The sequence below is a fragment of the Centropristis striata genome, chromosome 10 (assembly GCF_030273125.1).
Source record: "Centropristis striata isolate RG_2023a ecotype Rhode Island chromosome 10, C.striata_1.0, whole genome shotgun sequence".
In the NCBI taxonomy this organism is placed as follows: Eukaryota; Metazoa; Chordata; class Actinopteri; order Perciformes; family Serranidae; genus Centropristis; species Centropristis striata.
In genome coordinates this window covers 33,797,584-33,811,235 of record NC_081526.1, presented here as the reverse complement: position 1 = coordinate 33,811,235, position 13,652 = coordinate 33,797,584, and the positions used below count along the sequence as shown (strand labels likewise).

At 38.7% G+C, this 13,652-nt stretch overlaps 1 protein-coding gene across 1 annotated transcript in view; it reads left to right on the top strand.

The window, feature by feature from the left end:
- mlphb (melanophilin b) overlaps nucleotides 1-13,652 on the top strand; it is a 49,101-nt gene that overhangs the window by 15,633 nt on the left and 19,816 nt on the right. Inside the window, exons 3-7 of the mRNA XM_059343127.1 lie at nucleotides 905-1,044; nucleotides 4,722-4,763; nucleotides 9,103-9,158; nucleotides 11,688-11,780; nucleotides 12,904-13,045. Of these exons, the coding sequence (XP_059199110.1) occupies nucleotides 905-1,044; nucleotides 4,722-4,763; nucleotides 9,103-9,158; nucleotides 11,688-11,780; nucleotides 12,904-13,045 (473 nt within the window). The remainder of the gene's footprint in view (nucleotides 1-904; nucleotides 1,045-4,721; nucleotides 4,764-9,102; nucleotides 9,159-11,687; nucleotides 11,781-12,903; nucleotides 13,046-13,652) is intronic.

The following is a 13,652-nucleotide window of genomic DNA, read 5'->3' as shown; positions in this document are numbered from 1 at the left end:
ACTTGAGCACGTAGGTTTTAGTTTTCAGAGTTCATACCAATCCACAAATTATATGAATAACAATTTTTGTGGGCTGCTTAGATCTTAAAACATGGGAGTCAACAAACCCTTACCTACACTTCCCATATCACATGCAGGCTCATTATAATATCCCTCCCCCCATCTGAGTATCTCGCCCACGGCTTGAGAACTACATTTGCAAAGGTGCACCATATTTTTCTCCCAGTCAGAGCAGACTGGACTCCTTCAGGAGGAGACCCAAGCTAAAGCTGTGAGGTGACTTGAGTGTCTTTATTCTGCAGTCAAACGGAATGGGTTTAAAAGCAAAACTTTCCACACTGCAATCAAAAAAAATTGATTTGAGAGCCAAACTATCAATGCTGAATCCAAAAATGTAATAAATAAATAAAATGAATCCAAAAGTTTTTCTTCTTGGTGAGTTGAATCTGGTGGGCGGGATCAACACTCAAAGATGTAAGACATGTCTCCATCAGAGTGACAGAACACAAGATTTAGCTCAGTGAGCAAAATCATACATTTTTAATTATAGATTCATTTCAGTTGTAGTAAAACATTTTTTGATTGCAGGAGGATGTGCACTTGTGTCAATAAGTAATCCCATTGTTGTGACTTTGTGTAGATTAAATGTAAATATAAAAAGGATGCATCAAATTCAGAATAACAAGTGTATGTTTACAAGAACATTAGTTTAAACATAAGATATTGTACATTTTTAAATTGAATATATGTTTAAAAAACAGGATTAGAAAATTGTTGCATTCTGCTTTATTTATGTTTTAAACAATGCCATAACTTTTGCATTTTCAGACACAGTATGAGAAACATGTGTTTAATATTAAAACACATAATAACCATAATGACCATAATATATTTCCTTTAACAGGGTCTTCAAGATCGGTACTTTGGAGTGGTATCATGAAAACGTTCGTTCTCGCTTCAAGCGGTTCGGCAGCGCCAAGGTGATGCGATCGCTCTTCAAGAGGGTGAGCGGGAAACACAGCTGCTCTCAGAGTGACATCGAAGGTGAGTTTATTAATAAACATAAGGATTTATTAGTGGATTTGTTTCTGAAAGATCTCATGATTGTCCTGGCATGATGCTTGCTGTGAGAAGTGATTTAATACTTGTGTCTGGCATCCTTTAATCCTAGTTCCATTTCTAAAACTCAGCATCAGTTACTCCCCTTTCTTCCAAATACTGACTGTGCAGAGAGGTTAACCCAGCTGACTGGAGCAGTCAAAAACTGTCTTTCTGTTATCCTGGGAAGCTTCCAAGTAGGAATGCCTGTATGAATGTGAAGCATCAAAGGTTACAAATGTGGCAGTCTCAGGTCGTGGTCACTTTGAAGAGGCAACTGTAACAAATTCCCATCTGTTCCACTCATTTCTTTACAAGCCCTGTGGAGGTGCTGCAGGTCACAAGTTGATTCCCAGAGCATCAGCTGGAGCTTACCATATGAAATCCCCAATAAATGAAAAGCTTCAAGGAGATTCAACAGCTGCATACTGTACTGTGGCTGCATGGAGAATGTGTGTTAGCCCATCGTATCACACTCCAGCATTGGAAAATTGGTAAAACATCGCCATGACAGGGGTCAGTTTTCATGCATTTTTCCCCTGAGTGAGGCTCGTATTATCCCAGTGAACATCAAATGCAGATTCTTCAAGTTAAAGTAGCGAGGTTAGTTCAAAGTCATGAACGTTATCATGGAAAATTATTCATTTGAACAGTTATGCTAGGTTAGGAATATGCTTGAATTTGAAAATACAATGAAAAAAAATACAATTGAATAAATATAATTTTAAAAATTGTCCATTTTTGACAAAAATCGACTTATTATAGTATGACTTTTTTTGTCAAGTTTTTCGACATCCCATAATATGGTGTTTTTCTGTCATTATGGACAAACTATGGTCTAATATGCATCATTTTTAGCAAGTTCAGGCATTTTAAAATTTGACCATTTCTGACAAAAATCAACATATGACTTTTTTTTGTTTTTGGACATCCCATAATATGGTGTTTTTCTGCAATTTCTGGCCATATTATGCTCTAATATGTATCAACAGACTATAATTGACCCATTTTAAAATTTGACAATTTTTGCAAAGCTTGATTTTTAACATTATCTTATGTAAACCAAAATCTTTTTCCATTTGGAATAAAACAATCCATTAATCATATTTGTTTGTTGTGTCCTGGCGTCTCACACAAGATGTGGAGACATGGGCACCAAATTGAAAAGGGCATCATGAGGGCGACTTGTTTTTCACAATTGCATTGAGAGTAAAAAATGTATGTGATGATAGAGGCTTTGAGAGTTCGGACATTTTTGGTTTATGCAACCTGAAAGTGCTTAAAGCAGGCATGTCCAAACTATTCTACAAAGGGCCATGTGGCTGCAGATTTTTGCTCCAACCAATCAAGAGCACACCTGGTTCAAACAAACAGCTGTTTATATGAATCGTACCTGCTGTGCTTTTGCTTGGTTGGAAGGAAAACCTGCAGCCAAATGGCCCTTTGTAGAATAGTTTGAAAATGCCTGACTTAAAGTCCCCCTCCCCTCAGAAATGTTTTTGTTTTGTTTTTTTATGTCTGACCTTGACTATACTGACCTGTATCTGTGCAAAGTTTGTCACTAGAGAGGTGTTTTCACATTCCTCTGCTGAAGAGGGAGATGTCTGTGCACTTTCACATTCAAACGTACGCTGAGCAAGCTACTTTTGGTATGTCAAGACTTCAAAAAGCAAATCAAAAGCTGTAAAAGAAAGCTGAAACCTCTTGTGCAGTCAGTACGAAGAGCAGGAAAAACAAAAGATATTATTGTATGTTTCACAAACACTACCACAAATAATAAAGAAGCTAAATTGCTAAAATGCTAATTACGCTTAACATCTTAGAAGACTCCTGAATCACTAATGTTTTTCTCAGACCAGATGCTGACCCTAGCACCACAGTATTTAGACTGTGGGCCATGGAGCTCTGTGGCCAGGTCGCACTGCGCTTTACTGGTCAACCTAGCACACGAACGAAGGTGGTGGGCTGGTTGGAGGCCTCTTCTCCTCCTGTGTGACTGAATTGAAATATGACTTCAATGTTTCTTCTAGAAACATCTTAAGATAGACCAGATGCCACAACTGCAGATCAGAGCAGGCTGCAGAGCTCTGTGATGTCATATTTAGATGTGCAGCGCTGTGACGGTCAACCTATCTGGCTGCAGCACTGCTCTGTTCAGAGGTCAACCTGAACGCTGATGCAAGGCGGTAGCTCTCCATACACTGGGACGAGGAGCCTTAAAGCTGTTCTGGCTGCTGGTGATTCCAACACTTTCCCAACAAAATGTTAATGCATTTCTTTAATTTGTCACCCACCTGTCTATGAGACCCTTCATTTTTACGACACTGAGTCACAAGAATTAAGCTGCCTTTCTCTCTGATATTAAGCCGAGTCAACAGGCTGCCAGATCTGTCACAGGGATTTAATCTCTTCCATCTTTCCTGTTTTCCGGCTCTGGCTCTTCACAGCTGTGCCGAGTGCTGTCACAGACTAATGTCTCAGACCGGGCAGTCCAATGCTAAGTTCTTGTCCTTAACTGACCAGTGGAAGCTGAGCCTCGTGGGGCATTTACACTGCCTGCTGCACAGACATTATTAACAGAGATGCTAATGTGGTGAAAAGTCCTGTTTATGTTTGTCGTCCGTGTTTAAAGTCTGATGCAGTGACTCTATGTGGCTTCATCAGAAACTTTCCGGCACTTTTTTGTTTTTTGTCTGTTTGGAGTCACAAATCGTTGCCAATATCTGCTCGCCAAACCCTCAGCATATAAAACAAGTGACCTTGAAGCACACAGTATATCAGCATTATCACACACACCACGTCTCCAAGTGAGATCACAGCAGAAGGAGATCAATGAGTTATGAGGAGGCAGACGGGACTCCTGGTACTGCTTACGCTGAGTCACCCTCGAGGATTTTGGGACGGGATACATAACGAGTTGGTTTGCTGGCTTAGCCCAGCGGGCCTTGTGATCATCCAGTCACATGTCTCCCATTCTGTGCCTGGAATTGAAGGATTCAGTCCTGCAGAGCTCCAGAGAGAGACACACAGAGACAGAAAGAGGGAGGGAGAACAGAACTTTTGTTTGTCATGTATTAATGTGGAATCCGGCTCGTAGAGTGTACATAGACGCATGCTGCCGTTATGAAACAAGTGTTAACAGATGCATCATGTTTAAAATGCTCAGTAATTTATCACATGTAGATATTCATGTGACCACATGGATTAAATTCAACATGCATTCTTGCACACATTCTTTTTACTGTATGTATTCTGCTGTGGTCCGTTGGGCCCCCAAAGCTCGGAGGGTGTCATCCTGTGTACAGTATCTCTGTGTGCATGGCGAGATGTAACACTGATACTTACAACAGTGTCTTTGTTCATGCACGTTCTATAAAAAGTAGTTAACTCAATTAGTTGGCTGACCTCAACTTCTCAGTTTAATGGAGCTACTGCTGCTTCTGCTTCTGATTATCATTTTATGTGGAAAGTAAGGACAACCTGAATTATCCCAATTTGCTGAGCTATTTATTACAGTTAGTGAATGGCAAAATTGCAAATCTTACCCTGTTAATTTTCATTTCGAATTGTAATTAAACACAACTGAATAAGTAATGTCTTCTGTCATCTTTTCTGTTTTCCAGAGCCACATGGATATGATACACAGAGCATACCTGAGGTCCACAGTAAGTAGAATAAAATAAATGGCTGATCTAAATCATGAGTAAAGATGCTGTGACGGATAAATCTTTTGATTTATTATAGCCTACTTTGTCCTTCTCTCTCTGTAACGGAACAGTTTGATGCTTTTACTCGATTCTCACCCCAAGTAACCTTACATGTGTCATGCAGGCAAGGCGGGTCTTTACAGTGTGGTTGCTTCCTGTTGGTGTGTCGTTCATGAACGCTTCCTTCACTTTGAATCAATCTTTTAAATGACTTGGTACTTATGAGTAGTCTCAGTGAGTGATTTGTTCATTTTCATTCAGTACGTTCCCTTGCCACATGGCAGCTGCAGCAGCTCAGTCAGGACAGGAAACTGAAATGATTAGCTTGCGACTGAACTATGTGTCCTCAAGTTTGAGTTTCATTTGTCCTGTGACAGCTGTAGAGGCTCAGCTGCAGGGCTGAGCAGCAGAAATGAGTCGACTCGTTCGCGGCTCATAATCAGTGGTGGAAAAAGTATTCAGATCCCTTACTTAAGTAAAAGTACTAATACCACTAACCCTGCATTCAAAACTGAAGTAAAAGTACAAAAGTATCAGCATCAAAATGTACTTAAAGTATCAAAAGTAAAAGTACTCTTTATGCAGAATAAACCCACTCAGATTGTTTTATATAGTTTTAGTATATATATATATATATATATTGATTATATATATATTTATATAAATACTGTTATGAGGTTTAATAAAAAACAATGGCAAATTACTTTAAATGTTCAACCTGAAAAGTCACAATAAAAAAGTACAATATTTGCCTCAAAATGTAGTGAAGTAAAAGTATGAAGTTACATAAAATGGAAATACTCAAGTAAAGTACAGGTACCTTAACATTTTTACTTAAGTACAGTACTTGAGTAAATGTACTTAGTTACATTCCACCACTGGTCATAATAGATGGTTGGGTTTGTGTCTTTCACTCAGTACTGTAGAGGAGCTTAATGATTCGTTCATGATGCATGACATTGCTGCGCCGATCAGCATCCTAATGGTCCCAGTACTGTGGTGCGTCTTTGCACCTCCTTGGTTTTAACATGGTTCGAATTGGTCGTGACATTTGTGTATTATGCTTTGTCAACTGGGGCAAACCATGTTGCCTTCAGTGTTTGAGAACTGTGCTCAGTGCAACACTAGTTCAAATGAACAAAATGACCTAAAAAAGATTTGTTCAATTTATCATCTGAGAGTCAGTGATTCAGGTAATCGATTTGATTGATTTATTTTAATGTGAATACAAAAGCACCCACAACAATGTTCCGCTGCCTCCAAGCGGCAGTCATGCATTCTCTCTTATGGCCAGCAGGGGGAGACTCCACTGTTTGCAAAAATGAGTATATCTGTGTGTAAGTCAATAGGAATATGACCCTACTTTGCCCTTAATTTATTACCTCAGTAAATATATTTTTGTAAGTCACAGATTTTTCATTTTACTGTTATTAATTGTAGCGAAAAAGCACATTAGCTTATATTCATGTTACTGTCAATGTCTAGAAGCCAATGCAGGCATAATGACAGAGGAAAAAGATGAGGGGGTTCACAGTAATAACAAACTCATAATGACAATGCTAACCATGTTTAGCTCTACAGGTTTATCATTCTTACCATCTTACTTAAGAATGTAAGCAGTGAGGTTCAGAGTCAGGGCCTCACAGAAAGCATCATATACACTATATCATGTTTTTGTTTGTTGTAGTTTGGTTAATTACAAATTGGTTTGGAAACATGCATAAAAAACCTTTAGGTGGGTCTTCCATTCCTGCCTGTTTTGCTGTCATGGTAAGGGGTCGCTATAATTGCTAAATAAATGTTTATTCCATAATTTTACCACGGACATGGATCAATTTGAGCTGACACAAATTTCACCCCGGGGCCCCTAAGAGGCTTAATCCATCCATGTGTGTGGTCTTCCTCAGATCCATTCTGAAGTCACATGAACCTTCAATAACTAGTATGCTGCATAGTTAAGTAAATAGATATTTAATACATTTTGGTCAGAATAATTATGATGATAATCAATAAACAGAGTGATATTGTAATTTGAAATTTAGTCTCAGAATTGAATGTTTTCATTAGACTATTAAAACAAACATTTGAACCTTGCAGGTCTGTCTCTCTCATACAGTGGGCACAGTGGTTTGGGTTCTGGTTCGGCTGGCAGAGTCAGAGCTCGCCACGATTTGATTCACGTTGGCATATCCAGAGTAAAGGAGGAGAGCCAGGGAAGTGTTAGTCAGGGAGAGTCTACGCCGTTTAAAACAACAATTATGAGTGGAAAGTATTACTTTTATCTTTAGAGGTAGTAGATTACCAGTTGTAACAATGGTACTTTCAGTGTGCTTCCTTGCTGTGCATTTCTTTTTCTGCTGATTGTCTCTGACAAAAAGTCTATATTGTTAATGCATGTTGGAAAATATAAAGTATGAGTTCTGTAGCTGTTCAGCTATTTACTGTAATGTGTATGATATGAATCGGTTGTGTTGTTTGTGTATTTATCTGCTGATCTGGTAAACTCATTTGTGAACACTGGCTTCTCTCTGGAGCCTGAGCTGTTCCCAGTTCCTCCTTCCTCCTCCTCCTCCTCTCTCTGTATTCAAAAGGGAACTGTTACGTAGCAATCCAACTCGCTCATAAACACTCTCGTAAAGAGGGGCTGAAACACACAATGTTCCCTCCTTTTGCCTCCTTCTGTTGGACTTGTATGGATGGGAAAAAAAACATTTGCTGCACAATGTAGCGTTAACATCTCGCAGTGAAGACAAAGATCATTGGGTTAAATGTTGTATTGCTGGTTTGAAAGAATTGCTCACCTTCCTAAAGTAATTCTCTACTTGGGATAGTCTGCATAACGTGCATAGAGAAATGCTAGGTGATTTAATTTGTGCACTGCATTCCTGTTTAGAAATAATACACTTTGATGTATAGTGCAGTGGTTCTCGACCTTTTTGAGTCGCGACCCCTAATTTAACATGCATGTTGTCCGTGACCCCCGCTCACTGAACACAATCTCACACGCACAGTTCAGATCACCCAAAAAAGAAACAAAATGACCAAAAAAAGGAAACAAAATGACCAAAAAAGACACAAATTGACCACAAAATGATCAAAAAAAGACACAAAATGACCTAAAAAGACACAAAATGACCAAAAAAGACACAAAATGACCAACAAATACACAAAATGACCAACAAAGACACACAATGACCAAAAAAAGAAACAATATGATCAAAAAAGACACAAAATGACCTAAAAGACACAAAATGACCAAAAAAAGACACAAAATGACCTAAAAAGACACAAAATGACCAAAAAAGACACACAATGACCAAAAAAGACACACAATGACCAAAAAAAGAAACAATGTGATCAAAAAAAGACACAAAATGACCTAAAAGACACAAAATGACCAAAAAAAGACACAAAATGACCAATAAAAGACACAAAATGACCAATAAAAGACACATAATGACCAAAACAACTAAAACCCTTTAACACACGCTGACTTCCAAAATGATTTGGCGATCCCCAGAAATCATCTCGCGACCCCAATTGGGGTCCCGACCCCAAGGTTGAGAATAGCTGGTATAGTGTGTTGCATTTTCAGGAATTACTACATAACTTGCATGCTTGCATGCAGTTAAAAAGCATACCAGCCAGGAAATGGTAAATGGAGTGCACTTATATAGTGCTTTTATCCAAAGCGCTTTACACTACACATGCTCATTCACCCATTCATACTGGTGGCCGAGGCTACCACACTGGTCCCACCTGCCACCATTGGGAATTCATTCACACACCGATGAACGCAGAATCGGGAGCAATTTGGGGTTCAGTATCTTGCTCATGGATACTTCAACATTTAGGCTGCCATGGTCAGGGATCGAACCACCAACCATCCCATCAGTTGGCGACCACTCTACCCTCTGAGCCACAGCCGGCCGGAAATAAAAAGATAATCATAAAAAGACAAGTAAAAGGGATAAAAACATAAAAAGGAATAAAATAACTGATTATAATAACATTAATAACTAGTGATGTCCAGATGAAGCTTCATGAACCATTTTCTCTATTTTCTGAGCCTCATAGATGGCACTCTTGTTTTAAAGAAAGGGTGGAGGGAATGATAATTAAGAGTGCTTTTTAACCCTTTGTTGAACAGAGAGCGACATCATTTCTTAATCAACCTAAGCATCATGTTCTGTATATGTGCATTTGTTCCCAATCATCTAGCTATGTAATGCATGAAGTTTATTGACCTTGATGGTAATTTAGCTTGATTACTCTAACATTTCTGCTTTTCTATCAGCAGATGGCTATCAGGAGCACAGTGTGGATGCAACAGATTCACAACACTACAAGGGGGTATGAAAAGTATTTCTTTTAACTATTTAGAACACTGCTACATGTGGTTCTTTTCCATTTGCTTTTGTATATCCGGCTTAATCTCTGTTTATTTGTTGAGATCATTAAAACAAATAGGCATGTTGCAGCTATTTTGTAGGTACTTAAGTTTTAGTGAGTTTGTGGCCAGCAGAAAGCGTTCCAAAGATATGCATCATGAAACAAGAAGCAGATATTAATTTGTACTCAGACAGTAGAACGTGTCGCTCTGGTGTTCTTTTCTGCTAATTTATGTTGAGACGTCGCCATGTGCAAACATAAACAATCCCTGATTCACCTCAGCTCCACACACCTAACATGTAATGATTAAAAGATGTTTGAGTGAGGGAAACCAAAGTTAGTCTGCAAAACAGACAAGTTCAAACCAACATTGTGCATGCACACGTTTTTTTTGACACAACTCAGAGTCTGCAGGGCTCTGCTGTGTCAGCACTGACAGCTCGTTGCTCTGTTGTAAAGCAGAGGTGATTCCTACACTGCTTATCTGTGTGATCTCAGCCAGCACTCATGAACAACTGGAATGCCTTGACAGCTTGTGACGACTGAGGTTAGGCACGGTCCAGCCGGCGTTGGCAGCAGTGCATTGTGGGTAAATACCAGGCTGTCATACATAATCACAAACATAAAAGAGTCAGAGCAGGGTAGAAGGAGCCTCCTGACATTGTAAAAAAAAAAAAAAAAAAAAAAAAAAAGGCCAAACTGAGCCCACTGGAATTCGTCATAAAACCAAGACTACTATTGTTTATCCCACAGTCTCTGTGTAATGAGGGAGCTAAGCTTTGTTTATTTTCAATCACTGCAGCGGCTGCTGAGGAGAAAATAATGTTGACAGGAGCTCTGGGCTCTGCTGGGTCTCCGGATGCTTTGTCTTTGTTTCCAACGTGACTGCAGATGAAGGTTCTGTGTATATCTTCTATGATTGGGTTTGTGATGGATGCTTCCTGCACCTTGTTTGACTTTCACTTTGACAGAGTGCCCTCTACTGTTCACATGCAGTACTGCATTCATTCATTCCTGTAAGGAAACTTTTCTGACGTTTTCACCCACTCTGATGTTGTGAGTGGTGATTTGGAGCCTGCAGGGATACAGTTTTCTTGCTCAAGGATTCTTCAGTAGAGTGGATTCTCTGTCAACAATAGAAGAAGTTCTCCTGGCCCCAGTTTGTACCTCACATTTAATAATAATGCATTTAGTTTTATTAACAGTGCTAAGCACCTGGTTTCCTGGAGAGAAAAAACAGGTAACCCCAAACACTCTTCAAACCATCTGAAAAATGATCAAATCAAGTTTATAACCACATATACCATCATACACAGTGCAAAACATATATTTTCATAATTTTGCACTATTTTTTTCAGTGTGATTTTGAGTCGTGAGCAGTGACATTCACTAGCAGAGACCACCGAATCTACTATTTACTTGCTACTTACCTGCTCTGGAAGAACAACAAACCGATGTAGTCAAGTCACAACATCACTTCGGGCTTACTTTTCCTACCAGCACACTAGCATGAGTTTGTTACTTACAAAATGTTATATTTATAAGATGCAAAGCTTAGCAAAAATAAGATGTTTTACTCTATCCGTCCATCCATTTGCTTCTGCTTCTCCCAATGGATCGTAGATGGACTGGTAAATTAAGGAGTTCCGGCTCAGCTCCTTCTTCACCACAATGGTCCGGTACAACGCTTTACTGTAAACCCTAAAAAAAAATTTTTTTTTAAATGTTGTATTCCATGAATAGCATTAGAGTGGTCAGCTTACCTCTGAAGCTAAAAAGGCCTGTATGTGTCAAGAGAACGACTCGAGGAAGTCACTGTTACTTGGACAAACAAAACGTAACGTTCAACTTTGCTGCTGTTTTATTTTTTTTTATTGTTTTATTGTTTAAAGTTGCAGATTTAAGTTCACACAATCATCGGCTGTAGTGGGTTAATGGTGCATTCACATCCTCCTGGGTCCCATTAGCAGACCACACTGAAGAGTGTTCATGAGCTCAGAGTCATAATGTTTGAAACAACTACAAAGCAGATGTGTTGTATTTTATTGCTCAGAACATTTCAACAAAATGTTGACAGCTGATTCCAGTATTTGCATTAAAATCACAGCTGAATGCAGCATAAATGCCCTATAAAAAACGTTTTGTTTTTGTTTGTTTTTGTTGTTGTTTTTTTGAGTTTGCTATAGTTGTATTTTGCGACAAACAAACAAAGAGGCAAATGTTCTCTAACGTAAGTGATTGAATAATTGCACATACAGTAATGGTTCTAAAGTAGTTGTTTACAGTGTGCCACTGTGTGAAGTGTTGGTGAAGATTTCTGGATTCTTCCTCTCCTCTCCTCTCCTCTCCTCTCCTCTCCTCTCCTCTCCTCTCCTCTCCTCTCCTCTCCTCTCCTCTCCTCTCCTCTCTTTTTCATCGTATCCATCTTTCTTCCCTCTCATCTCTCCCCTCTCTGTTGGTGATGGTGTCTCTCTTTTTTGCTTTCCAAAGATGAAAAAGGCCAAAAGGCGGCTAACTGTTGATCCCATTGATTTCGATCTGGGCTGTAACTACTTCATCGAATCAAGAGGACAGTCGAATCAGGTAGAAGCTGGACCGCTCCAGAACCAGATCTCCCCCAAACCAAACCAGTCTGCATGTTTTCATACACGGGGCCCCATTGTCTGCTTCTTCTTTAGCTTGTTTCCTTTCTTTGACAAACATTGTCTGGTTTTACACCACAAAATCACATTAGTGCTGAGCACTGGTATTATTTATTTTTGTATCCGGCCACAATACACTCATTGTGTACATACACATGTGTGTGTGCACAGACACTAAGACAACTTGTCAGCTCATTAACATAATGCTGTGACAGGACAGGGTTTTACCAAATAGAGAGAGACTCAAGTGGCATGAAACCAAGTCACAACTGAATAATTTAGAGATTCAGATAGAGTTTTTGCATTATTGGCCTTTCTTAGCATCCAAAACAACTGTATATACTATATATACAGTACAGGCCAAAAGTTTGGACACATACCTTCTCATTCAATGCGTTTTCTTTATTTTAATGACTATTTACATTGTAGATTCTCACTGAAGGCATCAAAACTATGAATGAACACATATGGAATTATGTACTTAACAAAAAAAGTGTGAAATAACTGAAAACATGTCTTGTATTTTAGATTCCTCAAAGTAGCCACCCTTTGCTTACTAGAATAAAAGACATGTTTTCAGTTATTTCACACTTTTTTGTTAAGTACATAATTCCACATGTGTTCATTAATAGTTTTGATGAATCTACAATGTAAATAGTCATGAAAATAAAGGAAACGCATTGAATGAGAAGGTGTACTGTATATATTTATATATATATATATATGGTTTGTTTAGTATAATCAATACAAGTAAATGTATTTTATTTGCATGCAACATTGTATCCCTCCCACCATTAATAATTTTATTGGACCTGGATTTTTGGGGTAATTGTCTTATGTAGCTTGGAATAATGTGAAGTAACAGTACATTTAGGAGTTTTAAAATATGTAAGTAAGTTATCAATATTGTTTTACCCTCACTTTATTAAATTATGCATTTATGAAAACCCCAATGCCAACACACATCTTCTTTCTCTGACACAAAGTTTCCAGTAACACCTGAAACATCAGCATGATTATCTCCTGTGTACCAATAAACACTCACCACTCATCCTCGTTCTCAGGCCCCAGTCTCCCACGACATCATGGACATGGATGTAGGTGAGAGAGAGTCAATGCTTGCTGAGGCTGACATGGCCTCTGTTTTCCACCAGATTTTGGAGGACCAACGCAAAAGTCTGGACCTGGGAATGGCTCCACAGCAAGGTGAAGAAAGGACAAAACACAACTCAGCTCAGCTCAACACACTTCCACCAAAAAAAACGGCAAATTCACCTATAGCAAGCACACAAATGAAGACTTAGTGGAGTCACAAAACCAGTCACATGTTAAGGAAAGTTAGTTACAAAGTACAGAGAAGAGGCCAACTAGCCAACGCAACCAAAGCTCTACAACTCTTGAAAAACTATAGAATTCAGCCACATTTCCTCATTGTGTGTATTTTACATCTTTTTCAAAAAATTTTGTCCACTTATAGTAGGTCATTTCACATAGAAGTGTTTTGTAAAGAACTTGGTTTACAAAATAATTCTATTGGCCAGTTAAATAGCTGACGTCACATAGCTAACGTTAGCTAACAGCTTCAAAAATCTATTGTTTTAAGTTAACAGACACTACTATTCTGAGCTACAAGACAATTTTCTGTGCTACATCAGCATTAGTATGGAAACACAAGATATAAACAAGCTATTCATAAACAATATTTTTGTTATTATTAATGTGTTCATGGAGGTATTTCCATGGCATAAACAGATATGGTCAGACAAAACTTACACACTCAAAATGCTCCACGAACATTTATTACGTCAGATAA